Source organism: Oreochromis niloticus, linkage group LG20 (genome assembly GCF_001858045.2).
Source record: "Oreochromis niloticus isolate F11D_XX linkage group LG20, O_niloticus_UMD_NMBU, whole genome shotgun sequence".
Lineage (NCBI taxonomy): Eukaryota > Metazoa > Chordata > Actinopteri > Cichliformes > Cichlidae > Oreochromis > Oreochromis niloticus.
In genome coordinates this window covers 4477970-4495294 of record NC_031984.2, presented here as the reverse complement: position 1 = coordinate 4495294, position 17325 = coordinate 4477970, and the positions used below count along the sequence as shown (strand labels likewise).

At 42.4% G+C, this 17325-nt stretch overlaps 1 protein-coding gene across 3 annotated transcripts; it reads right to left on the bottom strand.

Moving 5' to 3' along the window:
- Nucleotides 1–2099: 2099 nt before the first annotated feature.
- On the bottom strand, nucleotides 2100–16241 carry slc35a2 (solute carrier family 35 member 2). 3 transcript variants are annotated; one of them, XM_005477849.4, is made up of 7 exons: nucleotides 16192–16241; nucleotides 15617–16000; nucleotides 13490–13672; nucleotides 12666–12817; nucleotides 12092–12214; nucleotides 11173–11756; nucleotides 6494–10586 (listed from the first exon to the last, which is right to left on the bottom strand). In XM_005477849.4, exons 2-7 carry the CDS (start codon nucleotides 15678–15680, stop codon nucleotides 10538–10540), a joined length of 1155 nt encoding a protein of 384 aa, XP_005477906.1. In that variant the 5' UTR covers nucleotides 15681–16000; nucleotides 16192–16241; the 3' UTR covers nucleotides 6494–10537. The 3 variants fall into 3 exon arrangements, 2 of the variants coding, with proteins under 2 accessions (XP_005477907.1, XP_005477906.1); XM_005477850.4 differs by lacking the exons at nucleotides 6494–10586; nucleotides 16192–16241 and adding an exon at nucleotides 2100–4128 and having other exon boundaries at nucleotides 15617–16129; XR_003215697.1 differs by lacking the exon at nucleotides 16192–16241 and having other exon boundaries at nucleotides 10677–11756; nucleotides 15617–16128.
- Between the last annotated feature and the right edge of the window lie 1084 nt (nucleotides 16242–17325).

Sequence of the window (17325 nt, the reverse complement as noted above, 5' to 3'; positions counted from 1 at the left end):
TGAGTTTTTCCTTTCCAGTCACCTTTCTCACTCACTATGTGTTAACAGACCTCTCTGCATCGAATCATATCTGTTATTAATCTCTGTCTCTCTTCCACAGCATGTCTTTATCATGTCTTCCTTCTCTCACCCCAACCGGTTGCAGCAGATGGCCCCGCCCCTCCCTGAGCCTGGTTCTGCCGGAGGTTTCTTCCTGTTAAAAGGGAGGTTTTCCTTCCCACTGTCGCCAAAGTGCTTGCTCATAGGGGGTCATATGATTGTAGGGTTTACCTTACAATATAAAGCGCCTTGAGGCAACTGTTGTTAAAATGGAATTGAATTAAAAGCATTTGACAAAATTAATAATTAAATATTATTATGTCTTGATACATCCAGGTAAGTAAATCCCCCAAAAGTGGACTCTCTTCATCTGGACGTTGCTTTTTCAGTTTCTCCCACTGAGAACGCTACGTCCAGATGAACAGAATCAACTTTTGGGGTAAATATTATTATATAAATTGGACTTCTAGTGACCATTTGAGTACAGTGAACTCTTCGTCATGTTCAAGAAAACGGTTTGAGATGATTTGAGTTTTGAGTTTTTTGTGAGCGTCATCCTGCAGCCATCACAGGACGGTACGCTGCCGTCATAAAGGGGTGGACATGGTGAGCAACAGGAAATGTTTTTCCTGTTTTTAGCTCCCAGTGTGGTCTTCTGCTGCTGTAGTGTGTCTGCTCCATGTTTGACGAGATCTGGGCTTAGAGATGCTCTGCTCCTTCGTTCCAGCGGAGAGAAGACCATTCTGAAAATGATGACCTCATTTAAAAACAGATGATGAACAGCATGAGATGTCTGAAGATAAATATGTGTCGCTTCAACGTTTTTTTCTTGTTGTTATATTTGCATAAAAATGACAGAGGGTATTTTGTCAATCAAGTCAGTCAACTTGCTGTGATCTTAAAAAAAGTTACCTTTCCTTTTTACCAGGAACTGTTTTTATGTAAAACGTTTAAATTAACGGCTTTATATGATCCCCCAGGAGGTCTTGGCTACCACCTAACACAGGGGTGAGCAACTCCAGGCCTGTCCTGCAGGTTTTAGATGTGTCCTTGATCCAACACAGCTGATTCAAATGGCTGAATGACCTCCTCAACATGTCCTGAAGTTCTCCAGAGGCTTTGGAATGAACTAATCATTTCATTCAGGTGTGCTGACCCAGGGTAATATCTAAAACCTGCAGAACACTGGCCCTCAAGGCCTGGAGTCGCCCACCCCTGACCTAATACAAACCGTGGCTTGTCCTAATACCCGGCTTTTATAAAGCTTCCCACAGATTCAGCCACAGTCCAGATGAGAAAGCGACTCGGTTCAATTTGTTTAAGTTTCCATTTTTGATAAAAATCTGGATTCATGTTGCAGTGAGGAGCTGAATCTCCAAAGGTCATCATCCTAACCTGTTCCAGCGCCTCATTCCCTTTCAAGAAAAGTCCTCTGTCGCCCCTCAGTGGTTCTGAGACAAATTACATGTCAAACTCCAGGTATTACATTTCCACAAAGTCTAACTGTACCTATACTGAGCAAATCTGGGCTGATTAAATTTCGTTAAGCTCAAGTTTCTGTTTCTCATAAACAGGAAAAATACACTAGCTGGTGAATCTGCCTCTGTGCTCGGCCTCAGAGGACTTTAAATCAATCAATCAATCAATCAATCAAGACGAGCACCTTTGAGATGCCTTCATGAATACAGGAAATACAGAGGGTTTGTGAAACGGTGCAAACCACCGGTTACACTCGAGAACAAACATCACAGAAAAACATTTTAACGAGCCGGGACAGCTCTGGAAAAAAAAAATCTGTGGATGAATGAACTGAATGAAAACGAGGACAATACTGAGAAGAGAAGAGAAGAGAAGAGAAGAGAAGAGAAGAGAAGAGAAGAGACGAGACACGGCTCATGATCTGATCAAACCACCAGGGCGAGCATCTCCAGGGTGGAGGCTTCTAGACTTTTCCCAAATATTTCTGAGCCTCTAAAAAACACTGGACCTGTTTATAAAACTGACTGTGAACTTTAACAACAGATCATCCTTTTTTTCTGGAATCAGAAATGAACAGGCACTGAATGTTTTCATCGGTTTAATTTCACAAAGATTATTTTCTTTTAAACATTTTTCTGTCATATCTTAAAAAACGGAAACATCAGTTAGTACGAAAACACTTCACAGAATTCAAACTGATGGCCTCAAGAGTTTCAGATCTCTCTCTCTAAGAGGACCTGTTCTGCTCATTTCCAGCTTTTATTCTGGAACTCTATCAGAGTAGCTTTGCATGATTCACATAAAATAATTCATCTTTGCTTTACACTGCCCACTCAGCTCATTTTCTGTTTGAAAAACCCAAGAAGCTTGGTTTCTCCTGATTGGTCAACTTCAGGAAGCCTATTGAGAGGAAGGACTAAGAATGTGTGAGGTGCACTAAAAAGCTGGAAGTGTTCAGAGCGGCACACAGGACTTCAGCATGTGGCATTTGGATCATTTTAAATGACATGAAATAGGGAAAAAAGCAGAACAGGTCTCCTTTTTCTTTATCTCAGAAAAAAGAGAAATCTTTAAGGCACAGAATCAAATACGATCACAATCACAACATGTCGAATTTTTAGCTGTTAAACATAAAATACTGTCGTACGTTGAGGAGGAAACACTGTAAACGGTCACTTAAAGGCACTTTTCGTAGAAATCCTCAGCAACATTCAATGAAAAACCTCCACCACAAGGTGGCAGTATTTAAACAGAAGGTTTCTGTGTAGCTGTGACGTGAATGACACATCCTTCCTAAACAGTTTGTTTTGCTGTTTGAAGGTGAGGCGGCAGCGGCAGGAGTCAGCAGAGAGGCGTTCTGTGCATGAACGCCAGCGACTTCAAAAAGACGTTTGACATGTTGATGGTGAGAGACGTTCTCACGGTTACCAGGAGTGTTTATTGTACTCATGTTGGCATCTGATTCAACAGAAATGGTTTTCTCTTCTGTCTATGAGCTGCTTTTTTAACTCATATTTCCTGTTTTATCAAACGATCACTGCGAGTCGGTTCAAACCGAGCACACGGGAAACGTTTTCAGTTTTTATGCTTCGATCAGCTGAAACTCTTTCCAGCACATCCTAAAAACGAGTCTTTTGGTCACGATCAAACAAACGTCGTCATTACAAACCATTCAGCTTCCCTCTGTACCCGAAGCCTGAATGAATCCCTAATCAGTCATTCAAGTATAACATTTTGTTTTATGTTGTTCCTTCATATCCTGTATCTTTGTGATTTTTTATATAATGATATTTTATTCTAAAAGAACTTTGGTGATTTTTCAAGTTTAAATACACTAAATGTTCAGTCATCGGCTTTGAAATCACCAATATTAAACTTATTTTCTTTATTAAATTTTAAATACTACAATGAAATTTACTTAATAAAATAAAAAAAAGAAGAATTTGTCAGATTTATAAACAATGACAAATAATTTTATTTTAAAATAATATAGGCCGCTGCATTTAAAAAATAAAGGATTTTTAAAAAAATTTGTGTTAGTGTTTATTTAATATTAGTATTTAGTATTTTTGATTTAGTGTCATAATCTTCCCTTTAGATTTCTTTTTTTAAAAATAGGTTTTGCTAGGTTTTTCTTTCCTGGAGGAAATGCTTTTTGGTTTTTGGTTATTTTTTAGCTTTTATTTGAAATCCAGAGTTGCCTCAGCAAACCTTTACTTTGAAATCAATTCATTTTAATTCAGTCTGTCACCTCAGTTTTATTCTTTGGCTCCTGAAATCTTTAAAATAATGCTGAATAAAAAAATATGGATGAGTGTCACAGCGTGACGAACCAAAGATCTGTTGTTCATTATCGGCTGTTGGAGTGTGCTTGTTGTGTTAAATGCAAATAAGCCCCTAATGGTGCGTGCTGGAGTGTTTTCTTTCTGAGAGGCAGCTGAAAACTATTAGAAGAATATTTGTGACTACAGTACTTTAGCTTTAGTGCAGCAGACGCAGGAGGAGTGCTGTGGTTCTGAGTGAAACTGGGTGTACTCTAAAATGTGTGGATCTCAGCAGGCAGGAGGTGGCAGGGGTCCATCTCAGGATCCTTTCTCTTTACCTGCACACCTACAGAACAGATACAGCAGGAGGAGGAGGAGGAGGAGGAGGAGGAGGAGGAGGAGGAAAGGAGGTTAGATAAAGACATCACCCTGGCTGCTACAGCACACGCTGGATGTTTCAAATCTTCCAGTCATCACATCACAGGGGCACTGCAGTATTTAAGCTTTACTTAATGAGGAATCGTGTTTGACCTTGTTTTCTGTTGAATGTTCATATTAAACATGGTCAAAGTTTCTAGTAATTACATAAAAGTGTATAAAAGAAATCTCTATGAGCCAAAAGCTCGGGCTTCAAACTGTTTTGCTGCATTTGTAACAAAATGCTGTCAGCTTGTTACTAAGTGTTCATCTGCTCACAGCTTACAGGCACTAAGTAGAGCCCCCTCTGCAGGCTTCCAAAAGCTGGCCAATGAGAAGGGAAAGTTGGCTTCTGGGGATGGGGGGGGTGCTCGCCTTAAGGAGAGGGAGCTTAAATGGCTTCAGAGAGAGGAGGAACTGAGGCCACATTAAGGATGAGTAAAGGGACAAAAAAGGATCATTTTGAGTCCCAAAATAAAAACATAAAGCTGGAAATGAGAAATGTTCACCTGTGAACACTTCAAGATCATTCTGGAACATTTTTATGATTTCAAAATGGAAATGTTTAAAAGCAAATGTAAAAAATTCTTCATTTTTACATAAAAACGTGAAGGTAACCTCAAACATCAAAAACAATTCTAATTATTTTTTGTAATAATGTTTTATCTAAATAAGCAGTCAGTGGTTCAAATGGGTTCTCGTTAACTGAAGGCCTGCTGACTCATTAGCGTGCTATCCTCGCCATTTATCAGGACAACCGTTCAACTGCTTGTTAACATAAATATGTAATTAGCCAATCACGTAGCAGCGACGCAGTGAAATTAGACATGATCAACACGACCCGCTGAAGTTCAAACTGAGCATCAGAGTGAAGAAGAAAGGGGAAGTAAGTGACTCTGTGCCAGACCAGCTGGTGTGAGTATTTCTAAAAATCTGATGATCTGCTGGATTTTCCCACACAAACATCCCACAGTCTGCCCGAGCACTGCTGCTGACCATCTCCATCCCTTTATGGCCACAGTGCTCCATCTTTAGATGGCTGCTTCCAGCAGGATCGCACACCATGTCAGATCAGATCATCTCAAAGTCGTTTCTTGAACATAACGACGCACTCAAACGGCCTGTGCAGTCACCTGATCCCGATCAAATATGGTGCAACGGGAGATTCACATCACGCGTGCGAAGCCGAGCGATGCCGTCACGTCCATACGGACCAAAGTCTCCGAGTAGTGTTCCTGAATCTCTGCCATGAAGCATTAGAGCAATTCTGGAAGTAACCTAGTATTAGCAGGGTATACCTAATAAAGTGGCTTGTAAGTGTATAAGGTACAAATGAGTTAGTTTTCTTTTAGCTTGATGATACAGCAGGACGACGCTGCAGGACGTAGCTTATATAATAGATTACATGTAACGGAGTCTCAGCTGTACGTAAAAACAGATTACAGGTAAAATAATAAGTTACAGTTACACAACATTACTGTTACAGGAGGCTTTAACAATAAGAGTTCTAAAAAAACGTCACTTATCTCCTGGACAGTCGGTGTTTTTAGCGCTACCAGAAAAAACAATCATTATACTGAAGGACGAACAAAATTCTTTAGCCTGTTAAAGTTTCGTCGATCTAACCAAACCCGATTCCTCCGACCCTTGTTATGCTTTGAAAGTTGATTTTTTCCCCCTTAAACTTTGTGGATTACCACAAGTCCATATAAAGAGAGTGATCACTTCTGATAACTTTTATAATGTTTAAATGTATGAAACTAAATATTGTTTAAAAAAAATATACGCTGTAAAAACCCTCAAAATATCCAAAAGTAATAAACTAGAAAGAAAGTTGCAGGAAAAAAGATTAGAAAGAGATTCTATATTAATATCTATGTTTAAACCAGCGTCTCATATTCGTCGTTTTCCCTGTGATCTTGTAAGGGCTCTGTTCCCTCTCGTTGACAGAGCTGGGTTACTTTACAGAGGATTTCCAGAAGACCGAACACTAATTCTTCTCCTAACTGGAGTATCGGGAGCACTGTTGGGAAAAAACTGGGAGAAAGAAGAATAAAGTCTCCATATTTGAAGAAAAAAGTTGGAATATCACACCTTATCTGCCGACTCCCACGGAGGATTAAAGACTTGTGAAGTCCAGGATTTTTTTTTTCTACACAATTTTATCTTCTAAATTCCCAGATTTTTTCCCGAAGTTTTCCCAATACTTTCAGAAATAGTCTCTCTCGAACCTGAGAGGAGACACTGTGTGTCGTTCACTATCACTGATCTTTAAATTAAGACAAACTGCACAGTTTTTAGTCCATGTCTCCATTTATATAAAACTTTTACCAAAGGAAGTATGTACAAATTCAGAGGCATTGATACAAATCAACAATCACGTGCAAACAGATCAGAGATGAAACCCGCTCACACAGATTTCACACAAAGTCAAACCAACAGGAAGATGAAACTAAACCAGATCCTGTAGGCAGATCTCCACCGAGGACAAACAAACCTCGGAAAACAACCGCAGCAGGATCTGATCCGAGGATCTGGTTTGAAACTGCCAGCAGGAGGCGCTGCAGAGCGTCAGCCGAGAGAAAAGCTGGAAACTGAAGTTCAACTATCTGCATTTCAACGTGTGCTTAAACAAAATCAAACAAAATAAAATAAATATGGATTTTCATGTAATTAAATAAAGTGATATCAGCCTGTATCAATATCATTTTCTATATAAAATAAATTTAATATAATTTGCAATATTTTAGTTTTTATGTAGAGAAAAATAAGGTAAAGTAAACGTAAAGAGGAACAAACGACAAGTTATTTTTCTATGAATCTGTAAGTTGTGACAGGATTATTTACAGAGCAGAGGTAGATGTTTATCATCGTTTCTACCTCGAGGGAATAAAGAAGAATAAAGTCTGAAAAAAGGTTCTGTTGTGTTATTCTAAAAAGGTGAAAAAAGCCACTGCAAGAGAGAAAATTGGGATTAAATTTTATATTTTCATTAGAAAACTTTGATGAAAAAAAAGATGTAAAGTTTATGATGTGATGTTTAATGAAAAATAAACATCCCATCATAATTCCTGTGATATAAATCAGCTGTTATGTCTACATAAGGACATTTTAATGTCAGATTGAGATTAAAATGATCATCTACAATTTAAAATTCATAACATTTACTAAGTGCAGAAACGATCCTTTATTAGCCGCACAGAACTCAAAGGACTCATTTTCTCAAGAAATTCATGTCATTACCATAAGAAGAGTTTCGAACAAAAAGCTTCTTCTGGCTGAGATCTGAAGCTTCCTGCTGGGTTTCCTCTTCCTTTCATTCACCACCACCCCAAAGATTCCCACATTAAATAAAAACAGCTTATATATTATTATTTATCATAGATATTCGTTTCAGACTTCCAGAGAGAAAGTGTCAGCTGGAGGTTTTTTGTTTGCTTGTTTTACAAAAACTGAAAATAAACGTAACATTTTTTGTCCCTTCACAGTTTGATTTCGATAATCTCACACTGAAAACAGAAAAAGAGCCTTCAATCATTATGATAAGAAATCAGAAAAAATGTTCATTTTTATGCTTTGGGAGATTTTGCTTCATGTTTGTGTCTCCTTGTTTCTCCGTCCTCAGGTCAGTTTCTTGATCACCGGGCGAGTTTTTACACAAACTCATGAAATAAAGAGACTAAATCTAAATGTTAAACTGTGAGCTACATTTATCCCACTTTAGGTTTAATTTAGGGTTTTTTTCCTGACACAATAAAAACATCTATCAGAAGTTCAGTTAGTGAACTTGTATTTGAGGGTTTGTCATCACTACAGATGAGTGGTTTAACTGTAAGTGAGGAGAACTCGAACTACTTCTTTAGTCCAAACTGGCAACATTTTCAAGAAAAATATTCTACAGGGGAAAAAAAAACCCCCAACTCTTTTTAAGTAAGAAGCTTGTACAGATCTGCAGAGCTGCTGTGAGGAACGCACAACGAATCTAAGACGCACTTACATTCGCCCCTTATGTGTGGCACTTTAACGCCACACACGCACACACGCACACGAAGCCAGATTAATGTGCAGAGTGCACCTTCCCCTCAGGCAGGTTAGCATCCACAGGCCTGTCACGCAGTTTATTTGGTTATACGTGTTTACTCTGACACAGCCGAGCATGACAGATGCCTGCTAGCATCCATCTCCCTTTCCCCTTTTTATCCACTTCCTGCTGCACAGAGAGCGATGGGGCGCTGCTGCAGCCCAAAGTAGTGGTGGGTGGTGTTAACATGACTTCAGTGCTGACTCGTGAGAGCAGCGGCCTTCAATCATCTCCATCCATAACCAGATCCCACTGCATATATGTATAGTGTATTATGAAGCCTGAAACAGTTATAGTGCTTCATACAAGCAGCAGTAACAGTTCCTGCAGTTTGGTTTGTCACGAGCTGTAGTTACAGTGCTGTGGTGACAAGAGCCTGAAGTGCAGACCATCTCACTTCACACGGAAACTTATGCTAAGCTGCTTAATCGACAAGATTTATTAGTAGATTTATATTTTCAATAATAACCTGTAAACTGCTTTAAATGAAATGTAGTTCAGTAAATGCTGTGCCTGTATAAAAACATTAAAGATGGAGCATTTTATCTGCACACAGCCAGCTTTCCTTCCAGCTCCTTTTTAATTTAGAGCTTTTTCTTTACTCCAACTTTAAACCATCCACACAGGTGCTTTGATGGCTAATGTAATTGGCTTATAACAGAGTGTTAACAGATCAATCAGTCCAATCGGGGGCTCAAACAGGCCAGCGTGAAGAGACGGGGTTAAATCAAGTGCTGGCAGGATTTAAATAAACAACAACAGGGGCAAACTGCTACACGGTGACGGTGGTGGATGTGAGGAAAAACAAAACTTACTGTAATCACAGAATCTTAACCTGCTGCAGAGATCAGGAGACCAAAACGACTCAACCTCTCCTCCCAAAGCTGAACAACGTAAACACCGAGAAGCAGCTCGGACACACACACAAAAATAAAAATCCACGACTGCCTCGACGTGATCGAGACAAACAGGAGGAGCAGAAAAAACATTCAGGACGCCACCGCAGGACGCCTTCTTCAACAAGACGCCTGCGGCAGGACATTTTGGCAAAAACAAACAAACATCACGCTATGATCGTAGTTTAAAGGTGCTCCAATCAACGAGCACATTCCCCGCTCCCGCCGACACGGGAGCTGCAGATAAAGCAAAGCCTCCCGGAGAGTCCCGTAACTGTACACTGCAAACTTTACACCAACACAGTCGTATGGCTTCTGTACAGATGAGGAGAAAAGGCACCAACACAAACAGTCCCTCAGCGGAGACGCACCCGGAGGAGCAACGATTTACCCCGGAGGTTTTCACTGTGCAGCCGAGAAAAGTAAACGGGCAACAACGACGGCAAACAGGAAGCAGACTTCTGAGAGAACTTCAGAATTAGAGACAAAAAAGGAAGGTCTGAACAAAAGCAAAGAGTTATTTATGGTTTTAGTCATTATTACTATGTTTTCTCCACATATTTAGCTTTTTTAGTCAAGAACAGTCAACATACCAGCTGCCGTGAAGACGACTACAAATGAGCCAAAAACTCATTACAGCCCAGATAAATGACTTTAGTTCATTTCTGATTATTGCAGAAAAATAGAATAAGACTAAATAACTTTCAAGTTTCAAAATGTTGATTTTTTAATTTACCTTTTGACTGGATTTAATTAAATGTTGTGGTTTTGTCTTCCTTGAGGGAAAAATGCATTTCATAATGACACTTTTATCACTTCATCTTTCTAAATGTCACTTTCTGATTCTGCTTCGATTTATGTGACTTTTATTTACAAATGCTGCGTTTTTATTTTAAATTCTTGTAATTTACACTGAACTTCCTTTAGGTTAAAAATGTGCTTTCAATTTGAAAAGTTCTTACATCACTTCAAGCTACTTTACTTCTGTGTAAATTTTGTATACAAACATGTAAAGAACTTATTCAAAGTTACATTTTTGCTTGAACACTTTGGGCTGCCATAGAAACTGTCCCTTTTTCCTGTTTTAAGGTGGAATTTAAATGTACGGGGGCTGCACAGTGAAAACTTTCGATCAGGCTACGGTTGCCGTTGTCCTCCACCAGCAACAACAATAATCAACATATGATCGATATTCAGCGTAAGGCGGTTCTCTTTTCATTTACTAAAGAGTTTTAAGGCAGAGCCGGCGAGACGCCGCAGAGGAGAAAACAGACTGAGGGTGGTGAGGGTTTCTGACACTCTGCTGCTCCTTCCTCATCCTCCTCCTTCTCTTCCTCTTGCTGCCGTTGTGCTTTGAGCAGTTAGGTTGTGATGTGGACAGCAGAGGGAGGAGACACGCCTCCCTGAGCTCTGAGGAGGAGAGAGGAGAGATTAGTGATTAGGAGGAAAAAGCAGGATAGAAGAGAGGGAGAGAGGGGTAAAAACCCAAACCTTCCTCACCCTCTCATCCTCCAAAAAGGAGGACGTTACAGGAGGGAGCAGCTCTCCTCTGCATCACAATGCATGTGGTTTAGTTTTTAGGTCTGAGGAGGCCATCTTCTCCTCCTTTACATTACTGGAGGAGGAGAAAGGAAGCAAGGAGGTGTGTGTTTTTTGTTCAGGGGTGCAGAGAAAGGAGAAAGGAGGAGGAGAAGAAAGTGCAGTATCCTATAGTCCAATGAGACGAGGAAGTTAGGAGGTGAAGGAAAGAAGGAGGCCAGGAGGGAGGGCTGAGCGCAGGAGGAGGTGTGGAAAAGGCGAGCAGGACGTCAGGAGGAGGATGATTCGGGAGGCCGTCAGAGGGGTGAGGAAGCAGGTGAGCGAGCAGCAGATGAACCTCTTTCTTTCTGATAGATGCCCAGTTTGACCTCTGACCCCACCAAGAGCACACAGGAAGTGAGATGCCCGAAAGAGAGAGAGAGCAGAGAGAAACAGGAATCACTTCACCAGCACTGACTTTGGCAGAAACGCCTCCATCTCGGCGTCTCTGTCCGTCTTCTCGGACGAGGAAGACGAGGAGGAGGAGGAGCTCGGGGATGCCGAGCTGCCGGGCGCTTTGGGGAGGCTGTACATGTAGACTGCGCCGATGACAAGCCCCGCCCCCGCAGTGAAGAGTATGTCCACGTGGAAGCCGAACAGGTAGATGGATGTCACTGTGGAGACGATGATGGAGAAGGAGGTGGCGAAGCCCTTGAGGATGTTGTCGGCGTACTTCACCACCACGGCCACCAGCAGCCCGCCGAACGCCTGGTTGAAGATGACGCACCACACCATGCTGGTGTAGCCGAACAGGAAGCCGCGCTCGGCAACGGCGGCGCCGTCATTCCACCAAAGTCCCAGCAGCCCGAGCGCTGTGCCGAAGATCCCCAGCTGCACGTTCCTCACCCACACGGAGGCGGAGCTGCCCTTCAGGATCTTCTCAAAGTATACGCCGGCAAATCCCGACGACAAGCAGCTGATCACCACGGCAACCAAGCCGACGGTGTAGTTCTGATTGGAGGTGTCCTTCACCGACGCCTCTTTGTTGCCCTCCTGCTGCACCTGCAGAGAGACGATCAATGCGTCAGCATCGGTTCGAGCCGGGCTTCATGTTTACGGGGAACATCGTCCCTAAAAGGTTCCCACACGATTACGACTGAAGAGCTTAACTACGCCCATCCCTGTTCGCTCCCCTCAACCACATTTTCCTGCCCTCTCTGTCACCTCGCCTACGTCACAAACACAGCAGCTTGTTTCAGCATTAAAAGTTGGAGCCACAGAAACATGCCGAGACGCTTAATAAACCTCTCTGTGAACTGTGGCTACACAAAGACGCCGCCTGATTTCTTAACTTAAATTTCAGGGCTTCTGGGGAACGGCAGGTGGTGGAAGCTCACCTGCACGATGGCGACTCCAGCAAACAGCAGCAGCAGAGAAATCCACTGAACTCTGGACAGAGACTTCCTGAGCATAAGCACGCTGAACAGAGCCGTGGTGAGGATCTTCAGCTGGTATGTCACCTGAGGGAGGGACAGGAAGCCACCATTTAACTGCGTTTAATCGAATGTACACAAATCTGAAGCCTTTATTAAATCTCAGTGTCTGTGAATCTGTGCATTAAAAGTTTTACAAGTTATTAAAGGTACTAAACTAAAGAACTCGGCAGCTCGAGATAAAAATGTGTAAAGAAAATTGTTCCTAAAATATCAGAAAAATGCCAAAAAATATGAACAGTATAAAATAAAATTACTATTAGAAGTTTCATTCATGTTAAATATTAATTATATCCTACTAGAATCAAATGACAGAACAGATCTATAACATTGTTATTGGTTTGATTAAACCTTTCAGTTTATAATAAGATGCCAAATTTTTCAGTCAATTGACAAACCGCTTAATCACCCGGCTGTTTCGATAAGAACAGACATGACGAGGCGGGTTCGAGTGCCTTCTCTGTGAACGCGGTCTGACCTGGAAGGTGGCGGCCGGCAGGTTGGAGATGGCCACGTACTGCAGGTTGTTCTGCAGAGTGTAGATGAGAGAAGGAACGGCGAGCTTCAGAGTGTCTTTGTACTGAACCACGATGACGTCAATCAGGAAGTACACCATCTCCTTCACGTTTACTGCAGAGAGAAAGGGGCGGAGCTAAAGGCTGGTGTTGTACCTGCTGACCTTTGATCTTTGAACGTAGCCTCCGAAACAGCTCAGGTCTATGCTGACAGCGTAGGGCAATAAAAAGTAAACCATGCTCGAGTAAGTGGCCCAAAATTGAGGGATGGGGTGCTGCCACCTAGTGACAGGAGGCTGCTTTGCATCTTAGACCCAAACGGGGTTAAAATAATGAAATGTAAATAATTGCCCTTGTTAGTTTTAAATGGAAATACTAGTTTTTGGAGTATTTATTTAGTATGAATAATTATAACACGAGGAAGCTGCTGCTTTGTTGGTCAGGGCTGTTTTACCTCCACCCAAATAAAATTATTATTTGAATTTAAAGCCGTCCCTCACACCTACAAGCAAAGAATATTCCTGTAACTAACCAAGTAATTCATTTTCATATCATCTCCTAAAATAAATTAATTATTTTGTCTATCGAACACTGCAAAGAGAAGCTTGGCATGTATAGTTTAGGAAAAAAAATGTCTGGAGTTCCTTAAGATGATTAATCAATTATATCAAAATAGCTGCTTTTTAATGCAGTTTTTTCAAACAAGAGCAGCGACAAAAGCCTGCGAGGCTACAACTAACTCTTCTAACTCTACAGCCAAGAAAGCAGCTCAGTGGGATTAACTCACATCTCTTCTGCAGTAGGATGATGACCAGACACGTCAGGACCTTCAGGACCTCCGCCATCACCACGGCCGACGTGGTGAAGAAGCGGTCGCCTGGCAACGTGCGGACGTACCGGATGCTGAGGATGAGCGATGCATTCTGGACCACGAGCACGGCCAGGCTGATGTACTTCAACCGTCTGTTAACTGCAGGACAAGAGTTCACCATAAGGTTCAACACAGTTTTCATACGAGGAAGAGATTTTACAGAAGAGCAGCGAAGTTTAGGTGCTCTGCTTTAGGATCATGTGACTGCATCAGGGGTATTTTGTGGGCCACAAAGAAACCAAACAGAACTTGAGCGGACCGAACAAATAAAATGAACTAATAAACCAAAACAAACAAAAAAACAAAAAAAAAAACTAATAAGGGTGGTATATCACCATGGTAACATATGCTGCAGAGCATGTTAAGTTTAAAAAAAGTGATGAGCCTGTAAAAAGCCACCCCTGGCTGACTGATCGGTTTATCATTGATGGAAGATTAAACCTCAGTGCAAAGTTTTTATCCATCAGCAATACACTCAATCGATTATCAGGAGCAGCAGCTTTCTTATCTTTTACTTCCATCTAAAAGCAACTTTAACACTGTACTGTAGGGGTGTCAAACATGCAGCACGGGGGCCAAGACCGGCCTGTCAAAGGGTCCAATGCGGTCCATTAGATGGCCATGGGAAACAGCAGAGGAGGAAGGCTGCATCACCTTCACCTTGTTGAGAGACACTGAGCCTGCTTGGCGTGCTGACATGAGTGAAAGCTCACACTGTCGAGTCCTGCACCACCAACACCACCACCTTACTTCAAAGTAGCTCTGCACCTTCAGGACCAAGAGATGCTCCTGCTCTTCCTCTTATATCTATGACAAATCTATCTGTCATCCTCTGAACCCGCAGGAGTCCAAAGTTGAGTTAGCAGTAATGTAAGAACATCTGTGAACAGTGAAGTCACAGCTGCAGTCAAGACTTGGTACAGAAATCTGCTCATCACCACTAAAACAGCATCTTCAGCTTCTATAGCTCATATTACAGCTTCTTTATTAAGCACAGGTTGCTAATACCCCCCGTTTACATTCATACCTGCCTTAATTCTTCATGGCACAGACTCAACAAGAGCATCACACAGCTGTCTGCTTTACTGTGTATGGAGTAATGAATATATCAGCTTCATGCAGACCAGTAAAACCACAGAGGCCCAGTGGGAGCATGCGTCTGTTATGGAAGTACGAAACAGTGGACCAGTTTTTCCTCCCTGGAACTTCTTCTGGTGACTGTTTGCATGCTGTGTCTATTTCTTGTCCTAATGTGTGTGAAGCCACTCAGGCGTGCCAAAGGTGTGACATATATCAGCATTTTTAAACTGATTAGAAAACAGCCGTTTATCAGCTAGAACGGGTTCTCTGCTGCTCCAAGGGAGTGTCCGGAAGTTTCTACCTGAGTACACCTGGCTCTGAAGTCTCCCTGGCTGGCCCGGCCTGCGCGCGCGCGCACACACACACACTAAGAAGGAGGGGAGGGGGGAATGGGCACAGTAGAGTGTGTGTTCTCTGCAGAGGAATAGGCGAGTGTGTGTTTTAAACCACAAACTCCGCTGGGCTAAAAGTCCACGTCACCAGCCGTCGCTCACTAACACACCTTCACACTGCACCTTGATCATGGCAGTGTGTTAGCGTTAGCAGCCAGGCAAGAGCCCATTAACGGACACTGACTAGTTAGCTGCTGAGTTAGCCGCTACCTGCTGGGGCTACTATTTATGTTTCACTCGTTTACAATCACCTAAAGTTTTATTTAATAAACACCTGACTGTCGGCATTAGCTAGCTAGCTAACCGCTGAACTTTTCTGGTTAACTAGTTTAAAGTCGTCGTTAAGTCTCTTTACTCTGGTTGGCTTAGCAGGTAGTTAGCTAGCCTCCACCGCTCTGCTAAAACAGACCTAGAAACTTTATTATATTTAATAATTTATGTTAAGTTCAATTTCATTGTTTTTAAACGCTCAATCCCTCCAAGTCTAATTCACCCACTGACCCAGGCTCGGAGCCGTGAGGGCCGTGTGAAGTTATCCCAGCTCCCGGCTCTCCCTCCGAGGACTGCTCACCTTCACTCTGACCGCGGCTCGCTGTCTTCTCCTCTCCCGTCTTGCTGAGGTTCCCCACGGCCATGCTGCGCTAACTTTGCTGCCCTACGAACCGAGCCTTTACACCGCTGCCTGCTCGGCTAACACTCCGCTAGCCCACCAGCTAGCCACGCTCTCAGTTTAGACCCCACCGGAGCTCCCGTTCTCCGGCGTACTGCGCGGCCTAAAGCGCCGGGGCCGTCCGACAAATACTGGGCTGGAGGAGAGAAGAGGCTGCGGAGGAACAACCGGAGGACCCACCGGGATCATCAGGAGGAGAAGAATACTTCGTGTAATATGTGAGGTGTCCAGGAACTGAAGCGACTACAGCTGCAGAGACAGGAGCAGCGAGCAGGAGGTCTCACTCTGTGGGAGAAAACGGGGCGCAGGAAGGGAGGACCATCTATGGAAGGTCACGTGTGCCAAAAAAGTATTGTAAAATAAAATAGAAAGCCGAACAAATATACACTCGCGATTTTGTATACATCTGTACAGGTTCTCTGTGTAAAATAATAAAATAAAATAAAATAAGCCCCATTTTGACTGCCAGTACTCACAGGTGGGTGGACCTATGCAGTTCACTCGGGCTATCCCCAGCCAGGCTCCGTGAGTTAAGTCGTGGCCACGAGGTGCTTGCTGATAAGCCCATGCTGATAAGGCATGGCTCCAGGGTGCGGCACCACTTTAATCGGGCCTCCAGTTTGTTTTCTTTAAAGTGAATCTTCTAAATAACTCCTAGTTGGGGTGATTTGCGCAGGGTCATCATAGAAGAGCTGGAGAGGGTGGCAGGTGAGAGGGAGGTCTGGATATTAGTGTTCATATATTTGATTTTTAAACATATAGCTGTGTCGAAACTCCGTAACTGATCTAAATAAAATACACAGCAGTGCCTGAGTGACTCACAAACAGCAGATGGAATAATGCCTTAAAGTCGTAACTCAGACTTATTCTTATAATTTGTTGGGGTGTTGTTACATAAACACTGTTTTTATTTCAAAAATAAAAACTGTCTGATCCGAGCAGGAAAAAAAGCGCAGACATGTAGCTTTTAGTAGTTTTATATCAGCAGGATTCACTCGCTCAGGTGCGATCCTTTCATTGGTCCGTTTGGTTGATGGTGGTTTCTGTGTGAGACATAAACGGTCTCTCACCAGGAGCTCCGGAGAAACTGTCAGAGTGAGACATCTCTCTCTCCTCCTCTACGGACAGACGAACAACCTTATCCTCCAGGTTGAGCAGGGAGCATTCCTATTGGCTGCTGGTGGGACCTCACCTGTCAGATGGTTTGAGTGTTCAGCGCCACCTGCTGGTCAAATATGGAGGAGACGTTCATCCAATCAACGAGCACACACACACTGGTAAAGATTACCTTTACGAACTACAGTCTGCTTTTTTTTTATTTTAATTCACTTTATGATTTTTTAAATAAAAATAGTGAAAATCACTTCATTTGTTTTGACTGCTTTAAAAAGAAAAAATAAGAAACCTGATCAATCAAAAGACTGTTGAACTGTTAATCAAATAATTTCCTCTCTGCTTCTTTATTTTGCTGGTACTCCAACAAAAACATCATGTTTGATTAATTCTTCATGTTTTCTTTGTATCTGCTTCCTGTACCTTCAAACTGAGCATCAGAATGAGTAACACTGGTGATTCAACTGACTTTGAATATGGCATAGTTGCCAGATGGG

Excerpts from the sequence above, each read along its gene's own strand:
- slc35a2 (XM_005477849.4), bottom strand. The coding sequence starts at position 15,680 with ATGGCCGTGGGGAACCTCAGCAAGACGGGAGAGGAGAAGACAGCGAGC. Across the intron at positions 13,673-15,616 it reads GAGCCGCGGTCAGAGTGAAG|TTAACAGACGGTTGAAGTAC; the intron begins GTGAGCAGTCCT and ends CTTGTCCTGCAG. Across the intron at positions 12,215-12,665 it reads TGCCGGCCGCCACCTTCCAG|GTGACATACCAGCTGAAGAT; the intron begins GTCAGACCGCGT and ends TCCCTCCCTCAG.